The sequence below is a fragment of the Genypterus blacodes genome, unplaced genomic scaffold (genome assembly GCF_046128005.1).
Source record: "Genypterus blacodes isolate CSIRO-AG114 ecotype Tasmania unplaced genomic scaffold, CSIRO-AGI_Gbla_v1 ptg000330l_1, whole genome shotgun sequence".
Classification (NCBI taxonomy): Eukaryota; Metazoa; Chordata; class Actinopteri; order Ophidiiformes; family Ophidiidae; genus Genypterus; species Genypterus blacodes.
In genome coordinates this window covers 602,829-626,242 of record NW_027467115.1, presented here as the reverse complement: position 1 = coordinate 626,242, position 23,414 = coordinate 602,829, and the positions used below count along the sequence as shown (strand labels likewise).

At 45.5% G+C, this 23,414-nt stretch overlaps 2 protein-coding genes across 2 annotated transcripts; one reads left to right on the top strand and one right to left on the bottom strand.

Moving 5' to 3' along the window:
• Positions 1-11,282: 11,282 nt before the first annotated feature.
• Positions 11,283-12,889, top strand: kcnj13 (potassium inwardly rectifying channel subfamily J member 13). Its single transcript, XM_076137663.1, has 2 exons — positions 11,283-11,796; positions 12,315-12,889. Exons 1-2 carry the CDS (start codon positions 11,283-11,285, stop codon positions 12,887-12,889), a joined length of 1,089 nt encoding a protein of 362 aa, XP_075993778.1.
• Positions 12,890-17,104: 4,215 nt separating this feature from the next.
• On the bottom strand, positions 17,105-22,873 carry efhd1 (EF-hand domain family, member D1). The gene is made up of 4 exons (XM_076137626.1): positions 22,503-22,873; positions 18,333-18,480; positions 18,073-18,207; positions 17,105-17,878 (listed from the first exon to the last, which is right to left on the bottom strand). The coding sequence occupies exons 1-4, from the start codon at positions 22,844-22,846 to the stop codon at positions 17,744-17,746; spliced, it is 762 nt and encodes a 253-aa protein (XP_075993741.1). The 5' UTR covers positions 22,847-22,873; the 3' UTR covers positions 17,105-17,743.
• Positions 22,874-23,414: the final 541 nt, after the last annotated feature.

Sequence of the window (23,414 nt, the reverse complement as noted above, 5' to 3'; positions counted from 1 at the left end):
AGGCCTCAAAGCTCTTTCATGGACCCAAGGACGGGGAACCCAACATCCTCCAATAGTGTTCACACACACTTTATTGTGAGTGTCAGGATGTGGATATTCAAAGAGCTGCAGCAGCCTAAACGTGTTTCCAGTCACTTGCTTCATGAATCTTGTGCAGGGCAGTCAGTGTAGAGCGTTTGTGAAAAGGATGCGTCCCAACAGGCTCTGTGTACAGAAGTGTGTTTTTGTTGGTTGTGCCCCCGAGCAGTCACGTCAGCAGTCCCTCGCCGACAGGACACAGCTGCCCTGACCATATTTGCCTGAGAGATGATGCAAATGTGGCCACACACCTTAACAGGCAAATGGTACTTTTGTCCCTAATTGTCAGACAGGATAAGAGAAGTGAGGTCTCAGGAGAACAAAGGAACAAATAATGAGTTTGTTTCAGATAACGACGCATACATGCAGTCAAATCTAACTTCTGTTGAATTGCAGCATTTTTATACATTCACTTTCTCTTAAGAGATAAATCTTGTGAATATGTCTATTAAGCTGTCGTCTAGGAAACATGAGTTAAAGAGTCCTAAAGAGGAAGTATAGGCCAAATCTGCACCTTGAACAAAATCAGTTGCCTCTCAAAATCTGTATATATTTTTGTTTGAAGTAACCGTAATTGTAACATCTTGTTGCCGTGTTGGCTTCTTGGTCACTTTGGCTCTGGTAGTTTCTGATCCCAAGTCATCAGTAAGCCGCTGCCTGGTCCCTGGCTACTGTTCCTGTTGTGTGTTCCCAAGTCTCCAGCTGCAGCTACCAGACTGACTCAAGTCTACTGACTTGGGACCTGCCACTGACTCGACTGCCTCTGACTGGGCACACAGTGTTCACAGTACAGCAGGTTCACTGTACAACCATTTACTGACTTGGTTGCACTCTTACTCCAGTTGAGCTGCTCTGTGTGATGAGCAGCTTTAAGCTAAAGTGGCTCACAGGTGAACTTTACTTCCGACTCCTGACTCCTGACTCCTGTGTTGGACGAGGCAAACAACATGCTGAGGTGTTTGTAGAGCAAACTACGAGCTATGAGATGTTTATTGTGCAGTAACCTGTGCAAATAGTTGATATGATGGGTGAATGATTCATCCTGTGGGTGCTGAGATGTTCTCAGGTCTACAGATCCTCCGTTAAACCAACATGATCCTTGTCTCACACACAGCCACAGGCCTGAACAATGCAGCAGAGCTCGGCCCAGTCATCACGTCGGGTCTGAGTCCTGCTGCGCTCTGAGTTCAGAGCAGTGTAGGGTTTTAGAATAAGGGATGCTTTTTAGTGGCAAGCTCATATAATCTGCTGTCTGTGCCTCTCTTGTGCTGTCGTGGAGGTTGCAGGGTACGGGAGGGGAGCGGGGGGGGGGGGGGGGGGGGGCTGTTGGCCCACAAAAGCATCCTTTGTCTCCATGAACATAGAGGTAAAATGAGCCGGCGTTAGTCACCCTGACAGGGGGGAACATGGCATTGTGTAAGTCCTGAACATCCCCCCACCCCAGACTTGAACACACACACACACACACACACACACACACACACACACACACACACACACACACACACACACACACACACACACACACACACACACACACACACACACACACAGGCCCTTCTCACCGCTCCTTCTCCTTCTCTGCCCAGAGAGTATGGAGCATTGTGACATTAGAAGCAGGTGTCTACTTTTCTCTAAAAGTCAAGCTAGTTTTTACTTTGCCCCGTGGTGAGTTGTAATATTACTGTTATTAGTAAATAATCTGTTGGGCAGAGATAAAAGAACATTGTGTGTGAAATGTGCTGATATATCATGATGTCTTCTGTCCTGTAGAGATAAAAAAAGATCCTCGCATGCATTCTACTCTTATGAACATGATTAGTTCTACTTATATTACTTGTTGCTCAGAGTTGCCACTCTGTGTCTTCCCATCTCTCTCTCTCTCTCTCTCTCTCTCTCTCTCTCTCTCTCTCTCTCTCTCTCTCTCTCTCTGTCTCTCTCTGTGTGTGTGTCTCTCTCTCTCCCTCTCTCTCTCTCAGATGGCCGATCTGATTCCACATTGACAAGAGAAAAACCAAATAACGGCTTCTTACTCATTTTCTTGTTTTCGTTTCAAAACGTAAACTGAAAAGCAGGAAATCTGAACGTTTCCTTCTCAGCTCAGGCTCTTGGTCTCCCTGAAACAATTAACTGCAGCTGTGTCTGATTATCAACCAATTTCAGCGCTCTTAAATCACACCACCCCCCACATCACACACATCCCACACCACACACACATTCATCATATATTTTATTTGTCCAAACTTCCTGCATTCTTTACATAAATGTTTACAATTCAAGCAGCACAGATGAGAACACTTGTTTGTTTGTGTGTGTGTGTGTGCGTGCGTGCGTGTGCGTGCGTGCGTGTGTGTGTGTGTGTGTGTGTGTGTGTGTTTGTCCTCAGGGTGTGGTTATAGTGGACTCTATTGTTTTCCTGTGGTATTTATGAGCAGTAATCCAGATGCCACAGAAGTCCAATAAAGACAAACCCCTACAATTACAGCAGGACATAAATCTGAATAATGCTTCCTGCCACCAAGAGAAGAGGTCTTACAATATGAAAGAGTTTTGGATGATTTCTCACCAGTATGCTCCTGTGTGGTAATGTGTAGTTTAACATGCTGAAGATGAGAGCAGAGCCCAGGCAGCAGCTGATTATGAATTCAGCTTCTCAGGTCTGTTTGCACACTCAGCTTCCCTCCAAAACAATCACGTTAATATGAAACGGAGACGGCTCGTCATTTACAAGAATGCAACCTGAAACGTGACCCCACTGTGCATCGGTGCGGACACACACACGCACGCACGCACGCACGCACGCACGCACACACACACACACACACACACACACAAGCACAGAGTCAGAGAGAGACAGAGTTGTGTGTCATTTTTAGTACAAGTATTTCATATTTTTCCAGTTGAACATCACAGTATAAATCTGTTCTGTCTCATTTCCTGTTAAGCATTGTGGCAGTGGGGCAAATCAGTTTTGAGAGTTTACCATAGTGCCCCCTATGAACCACAGATAAGCATTACAACAACAAAGTGCTTGAGCGACCTCTGCCATAACAACATGTTTCTGTGTCATGTATGACATGTCCTCTCTCTAGTTGACTTTTTGATTCCGTGACAGGGAATCCAAACTTTGGACTTGTTGCTTTGACTTACATGTTGCAGATTTGCATTGTGGGGCTCATGTTTACATTGTGTTCAGGTACAAACACAAAGGTGTGGCTGTGATCAGGAAATAACCATACATGTAAATGCGCTCTGTGTGTGTGTGTGTGTGTGTGTGTGTGTGTGTGTGTGTGTGTGTGTGTGTGTGTGTGTGTGTGTGTGTGTGTGTGTGTGTGTGTGTGTGTGTGTGTGTGTGTGTGTGTGTGTGTGTGTGTGTGTGTGTGTGTGTGTGTGTGTCTGTTCTGACCAGGTGATCGATAAATCAACTCCCTCACTGTTTAGACTTCTGAAGAAAGTAATCCTTGACATAAATCAATCTTTCATAAAGTTTCCTATTGTTGTTGTTGTTGTTATCATGTGTGACATGTTTACTCTCACAGAGAGGAGAGTGTGGTGAGTGTGTGGTTCTGTCTGAGTCCCTGGTGTCTCTGCTTCTCCCATGTCTGTGTGGGTTTCCTTTGGCGGCTCCAGTTTCCTGCACAGTCCAAGCGAATGTAAATGAAGTGAATTTGTGTGTGTGTGTGTGTGTGTGTGTGTGTGTGTGTGTGTGTGTGTGTGTGTGTGTGTGTGTGTGTGTGTGTGTGAGTGTTCATTTTGGTTTGTCAAAATGAGGCGTCGTGCCTCCAGCCTTGGCTGCTATTTTCTGCCACAAATAGGTTTCCACTCATTTATTAGCAGAATCAGGAGCAGATGCTTTCTCTTTTTTCTCTCCATGACAGATCGCCACATTTCTTGCTGTGGAATGTTTGCACTCACACATACAGTATGATCCAGTGCTACCATGGCAGCAGCGGGCCGTCCTTAGGATCACAGAAGTTCTCCTTAACTTCTCCTTAAAAGGTTTGAGAGAGACTTCCTTTGGATTTGTGGCATCAATGAGGTTGCGTCAGTTATTTGGTATTTTTGGTGGAAGTTTGTAAAAAGTCTTATGGAAAAGTAGAGAAATGATCCGGGTCTCCAAAGCCACACTCAGATCTCCTCTCCATGTAGCTGAGACATACAGAGGCCGGGCTGAGCGGTGGAACCTTCCCATCTCAGACTCACAGCTCAGGGCAGTAAACTATAGGTTGTATGTTTCCATGCAGAGATATGTTTTAGAATCATAACATACTTGTACACTTCTGTCTGCTGTGCATCAATCAGCTCCAAACACAAAGACACCAAGCACATGTACCAAATATCAGGTTGGTGGCTTTGTTTACTTTATAAAGCAGCAGGTGTGCAGATCAGGAGAGAGGCAGTGGTCAAATTACCCAGCATTCATTAGGATCAGCAAGGAGGGCTCTGATTTCACTGTGGCACAAAAGAGATGGAAGAGTTAGAAAGAGTCCAAAGAGCCGGTGAATCTGAACCATGCCTGTTTGTGTTCAGCTTAGTGCTGATGGGTCTGAAACATGAGCAGAGACCAGAGTGAGTCAGAGTGAGTCCTGTTATGATTTACTTTAGTTTGATCTCTGTCACAAAAGTGAGAACAGAATCAGCTGGGTCATATGAGCCATATGATCGGAATTTCTTTTAAATTCCTTTATTGGGGTAATGTTTCCCTCCGTTCCCTCACACTCACACTCACACAGACTGGATCCTGCTCCAGCCCTGTGTGAGAGGCAGGGAGCTCCCTGGAGAGGCCTCAAAGAGCTCACACGTCAAAACACAGATAAACTCCTTCACATCTGCAGGCAGGCGGTGTGTATCACCGTGCATCGCTTTGATCTGAGGGAGGAAACCTACAGAGACACGCCAGCTCCACATGGATCCGACCAAAACACTGCTCTTCCTTTATACCAGGACTTTATCTCTGCCGCCAAACAATCTGACTTTCATATCATTTATATTAAAGGTGTAATCAGTTTCATTCAGCTTCCTTCACTTCCTCTTCCAAAGCCTGAATCTGACCATTTCTGAATCCATACATGTACCTGAGCATGAAACTAAAGCTTTGACATCAGAGTGACAGAATTAAAACGCAATTAAATTAGATTACAATTCAGCTGTTGGCGCTATCAGTGTGAAAGAGAAGCAACAACAATGCTGTAGCTCAAACCTCCACTCTGATTAGAAGATTACAAATAAGAATGGCCTGAAAACCTTCTGTTTAAACAAGCATTTTTTTTAACACAGTCAAAGTTCTCTTGTTTTTAAACCTGTTTAAATTTTGCTGTACTCCGTAGCACTTTGGGATTGTTTCTAACTATGAAAAGTGCTCTACAAATAAAATGTATTATTATTATTATTATTAATTAAGTGTAAATGCTCAGTGTGTGAAATGGAAATGCGAGAAAAAATGTCAGAAATAAGCAAAAGATAGAGAGGGAAGAGAAGGAGAGAAGGAAAGGAGGAGGGAACGAAGAAAAAGAATCGAGGAAAGAAGTTTGAATTGGATTGAAAGTGAGAGATTGAGATTGAGAGTGAAAGGAAGGAAAGAAAGCGGGAGGAAACGATGTGTGCTTCACAAACACACACACACACACTAACACAGTGACTCACACTTCAGGCAGTTCTGAGTGGGAAGAGGAAATAGTTTCTCTATTTGTCTTTAATGTGGATGTTTTATCTTTCATTTCTTTTTGTCGGGCGGACTACATGAATATTCTTCTGGTCTTCTTGGGTCCGTGGTGTTTGGGGTTGAGGTGAGGTCGCTGGCCTAAGTGGTCTATGGGGGAGGACTCATGTGCTGTCTGCAGTGAAATAAGAGAGAAATGGATAAACAGTTATTTCAAAATGTCTTTAGAAACACGTTGGCTGTGTTTCTAACCACAGCATGAATCTGCAGAACGAGACGAGCAGACTCCCTCCTGTCAGCAGAGCCGTGGTACTGTGGGCCAACCGGCTCCGTCGGGAATGTACAAACCTGAACCACATAAGGACAACACTTTCAAATGAACCGATGGAAACCAAAGCAGCTGATCATGACTGAAGGAAAGACCTGGAGGTGAAGTGAGGGAGAGGAAGAAACATCTGAATACATTTCAATTCAGAAACTAGTGTGGGCCCCGTTCCACTCTGTGTGGACCGCCTCTGCCTCCTGTTCCACAAGTAAGCCTGCAGGTTGGGAACACAGTGTTCTGGTGAGGTTATAGTGATGACCTCATTAAGATGGAGCCTGACCATCAAGAGCTTTGAATGGGAGAAGGATTTTAAACTATTCTGGATTTGTGTGTGTGTGTGTGTGTGTGTGTGTGTGTGTGTGTGTGTGTGTGTGTGTGTGTGTGTGTGTGTGTGTGTGTGTGTGTGTGTGTGTGTGTGTGTGTGTGTGTGTGTGTGTGTGTGTGTGTGTGTGTGTCCATAGACAAAGTGTGGCCCAGGACTGATCCTTGTTAATGCAGTGTTGTGGTTATTGCCAGCAGAGGGCGCCATGTAGGCCCACAGACGTCTCTGTCTCCTCCTGTAGGACCCTCCTGTGCAAACACTGACTGAGCAGCTGTTCATACTGCTGGGGGGCAGTCTTGTCCTTAGCTTGTAAGTCAGCCATCATTGTCTGTAACACTGAGAGTCTGAAATGATGAACACCTGGTTTATTCAGCACCGTCCTTTATGTCGAGCTGCATGAAACAAACTACTACAAACTACAACAGCTGGGTGAGGAAACCTTTTGCCATCATTGATCGCTGATCTTGGGCATCAAACACGCACATTTGGCAACACAACATGTCTCTTGTCATGAAGCCTACATTTTTGGGAGCCTTAACCAACACACATAATGTCATCGGCATTGCCAATGACAAATGAAGCGTTTCACCAGTAAATGTAAGAACGTTTTTGTGTTCTTTGGTAAGCTTGTAGCTCCAGATATCTTGTCTGACAGTCTGAGCCTCTGAAGTCTCTGAGCTCCCTGGTGCACATAAGCACAGGTGCAGGATTCTACTCTCTACATCCTGTTTGTAAACAAATACAGGAGGATGTAAAGAACAGAATCCCTGTGGACTTCAAAGGCCTGTGCTCTCTATCATGTCAATCCAATGGGAGAAGGAGTGAGAGAACTACCTGACATTACTGTGACTGAATGCATGTTGGTCAGGTATCCAAGGAGTCTCTGAGGTACAGAGTCATTCCATATGCAAACCTCTGTGGTCTGTTTGGTTTGAGAGAACAGTGAAGACAGACGGAGCGCAGAGAGACAGTGGGGGAGTGGAAACATGGCACCAGGAAGGTTGATATTTTCCCAGCAGCAGGTGATTGTGTTCAGACGAGAGAGAGAGAAAGAGAGAGAGAGAGAGAGAGTGAAGGCAGAGCTACAGCTGCTCCAGAGACATGTGTCCTCTGCCACACAGACACACACACACACACACACGCACACACACAGAGATGTCAGAGCTTTAGAACTCATTCCTTCAACATGTTTAATGGTCAAAGGCCTGAGCTGTTGTTATAAAGGTTGGCATTAGAGCAAAGGTCATGAGGTCGTTGGTATTAAATAGGTGGACCTTCATGCTCCACACAGGATGAACCTGTCAGTGTCCCTCCTCTGCTCAGTCGCCTGTCTGCCTCTCTGGCCTGTCTGCCTCTCACCTGTGGTTGTGTTTCTAACTCCTAGGTTCTGAATTCTTTTCTCAATGCGTTTGGTAATAGGTGACTTTTTAAGTGGAGGTACCATGTTGGAGAAACAGGTCAAAGGTCACCTCTGGTTACGGTTTCAACCTGCTGGTTGATGGTTAGCACAAGATCTCAACCACCATTGGAGAGATCTCTGGATTATGCTTCTGTAAATGGATTCATTCACCTCAGACCGCCTTTACACAATGTGTCAAACTGTGTAAACTCAGAACAGAAGAATCATTTTGTTTACATTTGTACAATGTTTACATTTTAAGAACAAACACACACACACACACACAGGTACTGAGGGCATGGAGATTAGATTAGATTAGATTCAACTTTATTGTCAAAGAGCAAGTACAGGTACGAGCCGATGAAATGCCGTTAGAGACCAAAAGAAGGACGAGAAATGAAATGGTAGGAGAAAGAGGTTTTCAAAATGATCATTAGAGACACGAGAGCTCTTCACTTTCTCCTTCCAGTTCAGATTTGATTTGATTTATTTACCACATTGATTATTATGGGACTGCTCAGTAAACTAGCATGATTTTTACAACAAGCTCTTTGTTACAGAGTTCCCCCTCTAACCTGACTGAACCCTCTGTGAGCTCTATCACATCACAGCGCTCTCTGTGCGGAGCTACACCTCCTAATAACACGGATCTATCCTCATCCAGACACACACAGCAGAGATTTGGATCATCTTAAGGCAGGAGATTTAAATCCAAACCCCTGAAACACACAAACCCACTCTGTCCCATCAGCAGCTGCAGCAGAGCAACCAGCAACACACAGCTCTGTCAATGAACTATGACAAGGTGTTGTTCTTCCCCCCTCCCTCTGTCTTATGTCTTCCGGGAAAACTAATAGGCTCCATGCAGAGTAATGTGACCAATTGAATCATCTGGGCCTTGGAGCTGGAGGCTGCAGATCGGAGGAGCAAAGCGCTTCGTTCTCTCTGGCTCCACTCAGAAAAACACTTCCACTCCTTTTTTCCTCTGGGATTCCTCCTCCGCTCCTTAGGGAACTGTTGCAGCTTTCCTCAGCCTCGGCCCCCTTTTCCTATTTGGCAGACCTCAGAGCGGCGTCTAGGTGTAAAGGTCAGAGGGCGCTGCCAGAGAGCCCAGCCTGCAGGTGAGTGCCTACTCCAGCATGTCAGCAGGCAGAAGCCGGACCTGATCGGCTGTGATGGGATTAGATTCTGTGATCTGCTGAGGCTTTGAGGAGCAGAACATGATGACGCTCACATGATCTCAGCTCCATGTACACAGACAGGACAGCTTTTGTTAACGACCTTAATATTCCCTTACAACTTTGCATTGTATTTGATCAACTGACAGAGATTTGTTTTGAAAAGAAACTTCCTCCAATGCAGAGATGTTAGATAGAGTTTGGATCAGAGAACATGAAGACACAAGGACGTCTGAATGTCAAGCTACACATTAGCATTTAGCCAGTTGTGATGTTTTTAATGGCTTCTTCTTATTATTGCTTCTTTCTTCTGTGTGATGTAAAAAAGAGTGAATGTTACTTCAACTCCATTTTGCTTTTTAACCGTTACTAAGTTGCTCACTTCCTAACTCGTACGTTAATGTGAGTCTTAGCTGTGAAAATGGCTGACTGGGCTCTGTCACTACTGAGAGATGATCACAGCTCCTCTGTCCTCCCTGAGCCTCAGAGCAGACAGACAGACAGACAGAGGGTTACACACTTTAATGACTCATACAAAGGAATCCAGGATATTTGGATTGGAAATGAAGTCAGGTATGGTTCAGTACAGTAGTGTGGAGTCGTAGGGACTCAGAGGAGTCAGAGCTCGGGTTCATGTTTCTGCCTACTAAGCTCAGACAGTTTAGCTGCACCGATGTCAGACAGGCTTTGTGGAGGCTAAAGGTATTTTAGTTATTGTCTACTCTTCTCTATGAATTTGGCTTTTATCTGGAACTGAAATCAAATTTTAGTTTGTCTAAAAGCTTTAGACTCTGTTTGTTTACAAGCTTATGGAGAGGAATGTCCAGATGGATCAGGAGGGAAACCTTGGGCTGAAAGGTTAAAGGGTTCAACATAAACTTAGAATGAGCACATAAAATATGAAACAGCATCTATTTATCTGTAGATCTATAATATGAACTAACTGGAGTGTGTCCAGAGGGGAAGCAGAGGCGCTGAGGCTGAGTATCCTGCAGCCTCAGCCGGCACATGGCCCTCATGTGATCACCTCGCTCACTCACACACACAAAGACACACATTCACTCTATACATCACTGATTACACAATTACTCCTGAACCTCATGTCACTGATAAACTCAATGAGCTCTCACTTCACAGATACTTAGCACATATAGACACAAGCTGAGTCCATCTGTGGAAGAGAGAGAAGAAGAGAGAAGCTGTGACTCAGGTTTGAGTCTTTAGGCACCGATTTGACTCTGAATAAAATTCTGGCTATTTTTTTTTACATTTATCTTCAATTAATGATCTTTTTGTATTTTTTTAAAGTATGATTTAGAAGTAAAGAAGTAAATGTACCTGTAAAAATGTAATCATGACTTACACTGGAACGATTAAGAGAGAGAGAAGAACAACTCGTCTCACTAAAACGTTCCAGGAGGATCTTTGGTGTTTGACTTTGTCTTTCATCAGGAGGCAAACTCCCCTCTAAAGACACAAACACACACTTATCAAATGTGTAGGACCCTTTAATATAAGATAAGATCAAACTTTATTTATCCAGAGGAAAGTTGTTGACCGTAGATTTTAGGTTGAAGGTGAAGCAAATCCTGTAAAACTCAAATCTTCCCCTTTATCTCATCGTAACTAAACTCATGTGTGTAATCTTCAAACATCATCCTGTTCTATAGAAGCATATGAAGCTTGTAACCATGATCAGATATATAATGTGATGTTGAAGTCCAGGCTGAGCTCAGTGCAGTAAGTTTAAAGCTCCCCAGAGATGAAAGACACATTCCTGCCCTGCGTGTCGCTGCGCTCCACAGACAGAGTCCCAGCTGGGACCTGCTCCAATCTCCTGGCAACAATATTGACATAGAAATAGAAACTGTGGAAAAGGACACGGACTCTAGCTGCCTGCATGTCAGGATTGCTGTCACATACATCTGGTGCTTAGAGAGCTCTGACAGGAGAGCTCTGTGAACTTAAAGCCACATTTGATGTATAGATGAAGTGAGCAGCTCACATAATGACAAACATCCCAGTTTATCATCCCAGAGTCACAGCAGAGGATCAGGTCATCTATATGCAGTGGAGGTTTAGCCTAGCTTAGCTCAATGACTGAACCCTGGGAGGAGATCTGAAGTGTGTGTGAGGTTCATCCTCTGAGGAGCAAGAGAATGTTCCTTAACCCAAACCTCTGCTCTCTTTCCTGAGTGTACAGTGGCGTGTTTGTGTAAAGGATGCATGTATGTTGTCCTCTCAGTCCTCTGACATGTTCCTGGGCCTCTCTGACTTTCAGGGTATTCCTGATCTGGACCCGGTTGAGATCCATCAGAACTATGACAACCAAATCCAACACCAATGTTCTAGGTAGCAAGGCCTCCTCCTCTCCTCTCCTGTCCTCTCCAACCTGCCAGCGCCTGGTCACCAAAGATGGACACTGCGCCCTCCGCCCCGCCGTCTACACGGCGGGCTCCTGGCCCCAGGCCTCGGGCCGAGCCTGGCTGCTGGCACTGCAGGACCTGTGGGGGCTGCTGGTCAGTCTGCGGTGGCGGTGGGTCCTGCTGGCCTTCTGCGCCTCCTTCCTGGCCCACTGGCTGCTCTTTGCCTGTCTCTGGTACCTGCTGGCCCACCTCAATGGAGACCTGGCTGTGGACCACGATGCACCTCCTCAGGGCCACGTCGTCTGTGTCAAACACATCACCAGCTTCACCGCCGCCTTCTCCTTCTCCCTGGAGACCCAGCTGACCATCGGCTACGGCACCATGTTCCCCAGTGGGGACTGTCCCAGTGCCATAGCTCTGCTGGCTGTGCAGATGCTGCTGGGCCTCATGCTGGAAGCTTTCATCACAGGTACACACCGACAAACTCTCCTCAACTCTCACAGACAGCACGGAACCTGAAACAGAACGTTAGCACAGCTGGAAACACTGAACCTGTAGAATAAGGAGAGAGAGGTGGGTCACAGTTAGAACTCTATTAACAACACACATGTAGCAGGAAGTCAGGATGAGGATGTTTGTAAAGTGCTCAGTCTGTTCACTCAACACACAGAGCAACAAACACACCTATGATTAAAGAAAGATGCAGGGTAGTATTCCTGACAAAAAAAATAGTGATAAATTGGTTAAATGGTTTTATTTTAGTGGCTTTGTGTGTGAAAATAGCATAGTTGGTTGATTGTAGCCTAATGGTGCCAATGTGTCTCTAAGATGTGTGGTAGCAGGAGAGGAGGTGAAGTTATTTTCTGAGCAGAATGATATTTTTATTGGAACTCCGAACAATCAACTTCTATCAGTTCTCTTCAGACCATAATGCATTGCAGGGTCACATTAACGTCTCTTTAATGTCTCATTGTCTCCATCTTCCAGGTGCGTTTGTAGCGAAGATCGCCCGTCCCCAGAAACGAGCGGGAGCGATCCAGTTCAGCCCCCAGGCTGTGGTGGGCCAGCACCAGGGCCAGACCTGCCTCACCCTGCGGGCCGTCAACCTGCTGAACCGCCCCCTGGTGGACGTTAAGGTCAGTGCAGTGCTCTATGAGGAACACGAGGGTCAGGCCCTTCACCAGACCTCTTTGGATTTCCACTTGGACCACTTGGGCCAGCGGCCCTGTCCGTTCTTCATCTTCCCCCTCACCTTCTTCCACCCCCTGGACCGCCGCAGCCCTCTGTACCCGGCCCTGTGCGAGGGAACCGCCAACCACTTTGAGTTGGTGGTCTTCCTGTCAGCCTTGCAGGAGGGAACGGGCGACTCTTGCCACAAGAGGACCTCCTACCTGCGCCAGGAGATCCAGTTTGACCGTCACTTTGTCCCTGCCCTAGGGCTGGACTCTCTGGGGAGGTACATGGTGAGCAGCCATCACTTTGACACGGCTCACTCAAAGGAGCCTCTGGACAAGACCTGTGTGGTGCAGATCAATGGAGACGGGAGCGACAGGATGGAGTGAGGAGGCTGTGGGGGAGATCCAGAGGGAGGGAGGGAGGGGCGATTCAGGGAGGAAGGACAGGGAGGAGGTGGAGGAGGAGGAGGAGAGCTACAGGGAGGAGGAGGAGGAGGAGGAGGGGGAGGAGAGCTACGGGGCAGAGATCGGAAGGAGGAGACTCTGAAGTTAATTTGATCCGTCTGATTTTTGTTTTAAATACTTTAAACTGTGGAAGTTTCAAAGTCGAATTTAATCAAAATTAACACAATTTGAATCACAACATTGAATATGTGAGGATTTGAACCGGCAACCAAGTATTCAAAGATTCAAGTGTCATTGTGGCGTCACAGTGAATCTGGGACACGAGTCAGAGACGAGGAAACAGATTTGTTTACTTGATGGAGTTTCACAACTCAAACATTTTACTGTGTAAGAATCCAATCTGATCAAAGTGAACTTCACAGCTTTACATCATTCAGAGATTCAGATCTGCCCACAGGTAACAAACAGGTGGAGCAGGTGAGCAACGGCCTTTATTAGTCTGTAGAACACTGCTAACCATTTTCCATTCAAGTATCAAATGTTTCTTAGACATCATCTCATCTGAGTTTGTTTGACTGATTGGACAAATTGTTGCTTCATTACCACACGTTGAGTTTCACATTGAAATGAATGGAAATGAAAGGAAACATGTTTAACAGACTTCATCTCTGTGGTGAGCTCTGGAAAAGGCTCGGCAAAAAGTTGGGAGAGATTTAGAGTTTGTATGATCAGATCTGCAAAAACATGTTGGTGCAGTCATTCAAATATGTCATCAACCAGAAACAAATGTTTCCCCTTTTAGTGAAACCTTTGCTCTCCACCTTGGCTCTGACCCATAAATGATATTGGGAAGTATGGAAGGAATAGTGGAAGTATGGAAAGAGAACATTCCAATAGTGAAGGGACAGTAGAAGGGCATTCAAGCTGCTGATCAATGATTTCCTCTATTGATGTTTGTGAAGTAGCAGCAGACTGATGGAGGACACGTATGTGCATCAGCCCAAAGGATGAGATGAGCTGAGGTCCACTGTCAACACTGAGCTGCTAAGGTCCTCCATCAAACACACTTCAGTTGAGTCAAAGTGAGCCAGCAGCACTCAGACGCTCTGACTCGCCTCAGTCGTGACTCCTGATTCATTTGTAGTCTTATTTTGAAAGAATCATTGCCTCAATCATTACGGAACTCAATATTATAAGTATGATCCTCAATCTGTACAATATTTAACATCTCTAGATTTTAGTAATGAAATGATCAAGTAGGAAAATGTGTCGATGATTTAGAAGGAATCCTGTAGAAACTTAGAGAAGAAATGTTCCACTAAATGTGATTGAAGGGATGAGAGCTGAATCTATCTCAGATGCTTCAATGCCTGTGTACAGTGTACATTACACCAAATAAATATTTTCTAAACAAGCTTAGTGACCAGCCTCATCATTTCATTAGACAGTGCTGACCCCTAGTGGTTGGAGGTAGAACTGTACGTATCTGCTCGGGTCTGAAATATCGAACTCTGAATTTATTATATAGATAGATGTATAGATTCTATATGAAGAGGCCGTGTGTGACTCCTCGGGTGGTCATGGATCTAATTTACTTCACTTTTTTTCATTCACGCATACTGACTTTTTTTTCTCAGCGCTCTGATTTTAATTTTAGATTTCTGACAAAAAAAAGACAAAATGCTTTTATTTTCTAAATGTCACAATTCTGACTTGAGTCTTCTAATTATCTTAGAATTCTAATTTTAGAAGGAGTCTAATGGAAAGTGTCATCAGGTTTGTATCTTTGTTGGTCCTAATCCTCTCCTTAGAGACCTGGAGAGGTCAGGTAACAACAACAGAACAGAACACATCGAGCTGCGGCGGAAAAAGTCGCGCACGATCGAGAAGTGTGGGAGAATTTGAGACAGAAACCGAATAAGACCAAGATCTGGAACACAGAAACGACTTCACTGCAGCACGAACACCTGCAGCAAAACACCAGGAGCAACGGCAACACGGCAGCGTGAGTCCTGTTTACTTTGAGTCCCCGCCCACCAAGGGGGGTAGATTAGGAGGAATTATAGTGTGTGGGTGTGTGCGTGGGTGTTGCTCAATGCAGATTACACTCCATCACTTTAACTTGAATTGAAAAATCAATATGTTTGATTGTAAAACAGATTATCAGTCAATTGATTGAAGGAAATAGAGAAATATTAATGAGACAAGTTTTATATTTATCTGGGGGAAATTGATTGTTATACTAATTGCATAATAAAAAATAATCTGTAGATTAATCGACTAATCGAAAAAAATTATCTGTTGATTAATTGTTAAAAAGGAAGAAGAATAATAACACATAGATTAGGAAAAAATTGATTTATAATAAACAATTCAATGTGTAAATAATGTTAAAAGAAAAATCAGCTTTCTAAATCTCTGACCTCTAATCCAGTTTCCACAGCTGTATCACTGAAATAGAGCTCGAGTGAATAATGACAGGCGTTCATTCCTTCTCCATTGTTCTTCATTCTTTATTGCAAGCATGGACCCATCTCCACCATATAGGGAACACAACAGCAGGTTCAACAAGTGCCCAAAAATATAGTTTACATACGTTTTTATGTTTGGCAACTTAAAGTTCTTTACTCAAACTAGTAACAATATATACTGTTTTATTCATGAAAAAATACTTTATTTCATCTCCACAACAAATACTAAAGAAGTGATGCATTTTGTACTTTTGTTAAATGACAACTACAGCAAGCCAGGGTTTAAATGATGGATAAAGAGTAAAGGGTCATGACCTTCAGATGAAACGCTGCTTTAGGGAGGAGTTCCCCCAGGATGACCTCATGACCTCGGTGTGAATACTGCATGCATTAGTCATTCTATTCTCACGAGCATATACAAAGCTGGAATGGGTTAAATAACTATGATATGTTTAGATAACATGTTGTTTACTTGTTATTTGTTGTAGTGTATTACAATGTGTGTAAGTTTCAGCAGAACAGAACTCTACCATTCAGTCTGTCTTCAAGGAATAGAAATGCTGGCTTGTGATGTGAGTCTACAGGAGAGGATGATGAGCTCTGCACTCAGGCACAACATTAGCACATGAGTAAGGTTCCTCTCTGTCTGTCAGGTAGAAACAAGTACATCTGCTGTACCATTGAAGACTGATTAGCACCTCAAAGCTCAGCCTGCTGCAGAACTGACACTGCAATCAACACAAAGTTAAACTAGACTCCAAATAGATCGGCCTTAACCTGCCGTGCTTAGCCAGAGTTGATATAAGGCTGCTGTAGGGTTAGACAGGAGTGTGTCTGACTCTGCTGAGTGAAATGTGCTGCCTGAGTAAAGATGCTGAAGCTGAGGAGAGAAACTAAAGTCTTCTGTTTTGTATTTACGCAGGGGAAGATGAGCTGAGCGTCCCCGTCTGAGACTCACACAGGACACAACTCAGCAGCTGACAGGTGGGACAGAGCACTGCAGAGGATAAACTAATGTGTGTCATCTAAACTCAGGGAGGAGAAGCTCAGAATGTCTCAACCCTCCATTAAAGTTCTCCCTCTTAGCCTCAGGAACCAGCTTGAGTCAGGAGACATGCAGATTTCTGAGTGCAAAATAAATTCAATTATTATAAAATACATCTGAATCTGGACCTCTGGCAATGACCTTGGAAACAGAACAGAAACAGAGCAGAGGGTCATGGGAGTTTAGAGGCTAAAGCAGAAGAAGGGAGGCGTCCATGCAGCAGCTGAGCTTGCATGCTTCAATGGAAATATGTGACTGAAAACATTTAAAGTAGTTCCCATCAGTTTAAAGTCTTAAGTCTTGTGGTTCTCCTGGTTTCATTCTAACTGCCTCTTAAAGCTTCACAGACTCCCAGGTCTCCACACAGGGCACCGTCATGCTGCCTGAGTGAAGCATTGATATGTAAATGTGCCGGGAGGAAACTGTGCTTTATTGGGCTCATAACTAAATAGAGAGTGTGCAGCTTTAAACGCTTTAGTTCCTCAAGCTGGTTTTGTTCATTCCACTCTGCATACAGTGTGTATGAACACCAGTGTGAGTGTGAGCCGGGCCTGATGAGACCAGGACCTGACGGGACCCGGGCCCACATACTGCATCAGCCCTCATGACGTGGACTTGACTTCCTGTCCCACTGCAGCTGGGACAGATGTTTGTGTTCTTGTTGGCCCCATTTTTAAAAAGTAGCAACAATGCATCTGAACAAACGATATGCATGACATTTAAAGGACTTCACAGAAGAAATGTACACCGGTTCAGTCAAGCATGTAGACAGTGAACTTATACAACAGTTAAAATCCCCATGAAGTCAAACTCTGCATGGATATGTTTTCATTTCTCAACCTAAAGGAGCTGGAGCAGATCTGCTTCAGGGGCAGGAAGGATGTGTGTGTGTGTGTGTGTGTGTGTGTGTGTGTGTGTGTGTGTGTGTGTGTGTGTGTGTGTGTGTGTGTGTGTGTGTGTGTGTGTGTGTGTGTGTGTGTGTGTGTGTGTGTGTGTGTGTGTGTGTGTTTAATAAGAGACACTGACACAGGGACAGATGAGGAGTCGACACCTACACACACAACAGATACACATTAGAGCAAGATGAGGTGAAGAAGAGGAGGGATTCTTCCTCCTTCAGGTCTGACTTAGTGTCTAACAGCTCCAGTTAAACCTTTTGGCATATCGAGTGTTAAGTTCTTACTTTTATAACAACAAACTATAGAGACAAACTCTGAGAGGTGACGTTGGCTAAAGGACATAAAGTTTGTGAGCGTATTCTGAAACTATCTCTAAGCTCTCACACACAGTTTGTGCTCTTCCTCTGCTTCCTGTGTGAAGTCAGGAGCAGAAGGCCGACTGCAGCTGCTTGAACGCCGCCTGCCTCTGTTTCTTCTCCACTTCCTGCCTCTTCCTCTCTTCTTTCTCTTCTCGGATTTCAGCCTCGAACTTGCTGCCAACGGACAAAGCTTGCATCTGGGAAAGCACAGTAAGAGTGATTTGTTGTGTTAAACTCTAATCCTCCATCACTCCATCACCTAGGTTACCTGAGGAGGCACTACCGGTCATTATGAGCATTTTTAAAACGTTCAACTCCTTGATGAGATGAGGAACAAACGTCAAACGTCCCCCTGAAGGTCTGGACGTAGGAGACAGAGATGATGTCATACCTTTGCCTCAAAGAAGTCCTTGGCCCCCATCACTCCCTCAGTGGAGACGTCGATCTCAGAGAGGCGGGCCAGAGCCATGAGGCCGCTCTCCTCCTGCAGCTCGCCGGCTGCTGCCCGCCGGAAGATCAGCAGGAACTGAGCAACACAAACGTCAACACTCAGTGTGACCTATAGTGCCTACAGAAGAGACTGGGAATGTGTTCAAGCAAACCCCTGCATGTTTAGGCGACACACACGCTCATATGAAATCAAACCTTCACCTCTCTGTAGCTGAGTTTGCCATCAAAGTCTTCATCCACCTCCTTGATCATGTTCTTCAGGCCCAGGTGAGTCTGTGGAGCTCCCAGCTTCTCCATCATCAGCTTCAGCTCCATCAGGTCGATGAAGCCGTCTCTCCCGGTGTCGTACCTACAAACCAAACACACACACACACACACACACTCAGCGTCAGACACAGCTGGACATCAGGAGACATCATGAGGAGACATCAGGAGGAGACATCATGAGGAGACATCATGAGGAGACATCAGGAGGAGACATCAGGAGGAGACATCATGAGGGGCCATCATGAGGAGACATCATGAGGAGACATCATGAGGAGACATCATGAGGAGACATCATGAGGAGACATCAGGAGGAGACATCATGAGGAGACATCAGGAGGAGACATCAGGAGGAGACATCATGAGGAGACATCAGGAGGAGACATCAGGAGGAGACATCATGAGGAGACATCATGAGGAGACATCATGAGGAGACATCATGAGGAGACATCAGGAGGAGACATCATGAGGAGACATCAGGAGGAGACATCATGAGGAGACATCAGGAGGAGACATCAGGAGGAGACATCATGAGGAGACATCATGAGGAGACATCAGGAGGAGACATCATGAGGAGACATCAGGAGGAGACATCATGAGGAGACATCATGAGGAGACATCAGGAGGAGACATCATGAGGAGACATCATGAGGAGACATCAGGAGGAGACATCACAGCTCAGTGATGGCAGAGTAACAAACCCCACCCAGACTCACTGAGCTCTGACATGGAGACTCAGAGACGCACATGTGTGTGGAATTATTTATTGGCACGCATGTGAATGAAATAGAGCTGCAAACATTCGTCTCCTCAGTTGAAGAGAGCGGATGGTGAACAGAGAGCAGCTGCAGAGTGAGAGAGAGAGATAGAGAGAGAGAGGAGAACACAGCTGAGAGAAAGGAGAGGAGTGGGAGAGAGCAAAGAGACGGAGACATGTGATGAGCATGAACATGTGATGAGACTTTGATCCTCATGTGTTGAAGTGCTGCTTTGTGTAGAGAACACTTCCCTTTGTGTCAGGGTGACTGACATGTTGATTGATGAGGATTTGACAGACTTCCTTGTTTAAACTCATAAATGTGTGATTTTCACATTAAAAGCCTCTCTTGTGTAATCAGAGGAGTTTGGGCTCTGGCAGCTGCAGGGCGTCACAACGTGTTCACACTGACAGCAGGAAGACGTTTAACACTTAGAATTCCTCCTCTTCTTCTTATATTCACTTATTTATCCCTGTTATTGGATGAAGTGATGATGTTTGCTGTTCTAACCCTACAGAGGAACAGAGGGAGAGTTGATCAGAGGCCCTGATGACCTTCTCCCTGCAGCAGGCCAGACTGGGCCTCATTGTTCTGCAGCCTGGCTCACTGTTAATTATAGATGCAGAGCTCTTGGCATGAGGGAACTCCCTTTCTCTGACTTCAGCTTCATCTCCATTCTCACCCCTCCGTTCAGCTCCCACAGCCTTTTTCCCCTCCTAATGCACAAAGTAGCCAAGCCCTCATTCACTCGCGGCCCCAGAGAACTCCATCACCGTGACACTAACCTGACAATATCTGGCTCCGGCTTGTTCTAATGTGGAGAACTAAACTAAACTACGCCTCTAAGCTGGGAGCTTTGTGAGGGGAAAGTGGGTCAGCAGGCGGTGGATGCCTCGGGGGAATGTGGGCTCAGTGAATGGGATCAGGGCTGCAAAAAAAAGTGAGCCCAAGAGATTTGAGGCTGGAATCTTCTAGATGACAAACGAGGATCCAAAACTAAGTTTGAATGACAGAGTGTGAGCTAGGCAACACCCTTGGCTGCTATTTAGTGATGACACTCCCTGTACTGATGACACTCAGGGGGCGCTCAAGAGCCTCATCTGGGGAAAACACACAGGAAAACAAAGGATTGAGTCACAGCTCCATCATCTGACCAGCTGAAGCTTGGAAAGGTCACGAGGCCTGAAGACACCACACCGTCAGCATATAGAGCCTGCAGACGAGCCTTTGTCTTCTGTCACCAGGACAGGGAGGCGACGTCATCGTGTCAACTCAAACATTTACTGCACCGCAACACAACAGAACCACCAGGATCAGATCGGTCCAACAAGATCAGGATGTGGTCCAGCTGTCCTGACCTGAACATATGGAAGTGATGATAAAACAGAACACCCGCGTTGGAAGCATTATGATGAAGCATCCAGGAGTCTGTGTGATTTGTAATGATTGACTTTGTTTGTTTGTTTTAATCCCTTCAGAACTCTGCAGCCTGGACTTTAATCTGCTGAGTGTGTGTGCTGAGTGTGTGCAGATGATTTGGGGCAGAGAGGAAACTTGAGCTCTATTTTTGGCACCGACCTCTCACCACCATCACTGGACTTTACTTTGGTGAGTAAGAAAAAAGGGAACAAGCTCAGCAAAGAATAACATCATGGCTCCTTAACTGGACTACAAATATGCAGCCTGGTGGAGTTTAATTAAAGTAAACGTCAAGATAGACTCAAACAAACACAGCTCTGGGAGGGGAGGGGAGGGGGGGTCTGGGGGGGTCCTGATACTGGTCTAGTCTCCATTCAGAGGTGAGTCACACAGTGGGTTCCCAGGTTTCAGTCTGTAGCGATGTTTTGTGAGCTTGAGAGAATGAAACATCAGGACTCGTGCGTTGAATCGTAAACAGTGGAAGCGAGAGAGCGAGCCGGGTCAGACGGGACTGAAATCCAACCACAGAGCAACAACCCAGCTATTGTTACAGGGAGGAGGGGGCCGTTGCCCGGGAAACCGCTTCAGACAATAGACGTCCTTATCGCCCCGACTAACAAGCAACACAGTCACAATGGCTCCATCCCATAATGTCCCACACACAGCAGCTAGAGTAACAAACAAACTACCTGTGTGTGTGTGTGTGTGTGTGTGTGTGTGTGTGTGTGTGTGTGTGTGTGTGTGTGTGTGTGTGTGTGCGCGTGTGTGTGCGTGTGTGTGTGTGTGTGTCCGTGTCCTGATATCTTATCTGAGTGAAGTGCGACTGATGGAAAGCAGACTCTTGATTTCTTGAGCTGGTTGAAGCTGAAACACTCCGTTTGTATTCTGAGCTTTGTGTGAAATCAGTTTCATCCATGATATTTGTCACACACACGCACATTAGTAGGGTGTTGGTGCACATACGCGCACACACACACACACACACACACACACTTCACTCTCCCCTTCATGTTCCTGCTATGACCTCACTGTGAGAAGAAGACTTGAGCTTTAACAGCTGATGCCACGACAGAATGTAAAGAAGAAGAATGTTCTCTTATTAGAAGCTGGACAGGAAGCTGGGAGATGATATGATGTCATCGTGTCATTCAGATGAAGTGAAATATGTCAGGCATGGAAATCCCCCCCCCCCTCCCTTTGCCCTACAGGATGTTGGCTGTTTGAGGGCAACTTCCTGCTGAAATCTCTGATTCTACTTGAATCCAGCCTCATTCTGTGTGCTCAATCAGGTCCTCATATCACAGCTTGATCTCCTTCTGCTCACCGCCCACATCAGATGTGTCAGGAGCTCCTGATGAAACCAACACAACAACAACATCTGATATCTAATCAACCAAGCTCTGGGCTGAGCCTGAGACTCAGCTGAGCCTGATCCAGGTCCCACAGAGGATCCAGCACCATCAACTGAGTCACACTGAGGGACAACATCTTCATCTGACACCACCCAGCAACAAGAAAGGCAACAACACACAATGCTCAGAGGAATTGAAAACATTTAAAGAATCCACACCAGAGGAGAGGAACTGTAATTATGGTTTCTCTGGACCTGATCCTGATCCTGATCCTAGAGGCGTCTCCTCTCGACACCACATCATCTCTCTCTCACTGAGTGACAGAGGCGGAATGCTGGGATAAAGAGGCAGAAAATCCCGGTTGGCCGTGAACACACCGCAGCTTGCAGTGAAGCCGTCACGCCACAGTGACGCGGGATTTTCACCTGCAGCCTCTTAGATTCTTAATCTCATATCCACGCCGCGCTCTCGCGTTTTAATCCCCACACTGCATACATGACTGAGTCTGAATGTTACATTTAGAATAAGAAGCCACGTTTAAACAATAAGGTTCTGGTTCTGGTTCCGTCCAGACTCACCGCTTGAACATCGCCTCCATGTCCTTGATCTGCTTGCGGGAGAATTCCTTGAACTCCGTGTACGGGTTGAAGACGCGGGTGAGCCTGGGCGCCGCGGTGCCGTCGTTGATGTCCTGCCTGCGGGTCAGTTTGGCGCACAGTTCGGAGGACGAGTCGTCGTTGTTTGGCTCCGGGTCCCGCGTTTTGGCCCTGACCGGACTCTGCTCGGACTCCGGCCCTGGCTCCAGGACCGGGACCTGGGCCGGGCCCGGTTCCTGGGCCTCGGCCTGGGACTGGGCCTGGGCCGGGACCTCCACAGCGGTGAAGCGAGACTGCAGCTTCTTGGAGAGCTCCTCTGATGCCATGCTGAAGATCCTCCGCTGCTGCTGTCACTGAAGAGAGGACCAGCGGAAAGCTAGCACTTATGATGGAGCTCACTTCCTGTTTATAACAGAATAAAAGCCTGGTCACGATAAGAACACTTCCGCTGCTAATTTTAGAACACAATCTTAATCTCATATCTATAATAATACAAGACTGAAAATGACACGAAACTACAGTTGTTGTACAGCTTAATCAACAACAACAAAACATACATTGGATTACGCTGTAAATACATTCTAATCGTAAAACAAATTCAGCGATAATAGCACTTCCGTTGAGATTTTTTTCAGAATAAAATCTTGACTATAACACCACACGAATTACAACGTCGAATCTACAATCAATAGTAATCCATTTGTTTGATAGTTTATTTAATTTGAAACATACGCTGTTCTGCGTGATGAAATTCGTTCTTAAAAGGACAAATTAGAGATTCAATGCCAATATTAACACACCCGCTGGAATTTCTTGGGAGAATAAAATAGATTAATTTGATTTTCTTTATTAAATTGAATTGGAATAAGCAAACATCCACTTGACAGAGTTTAA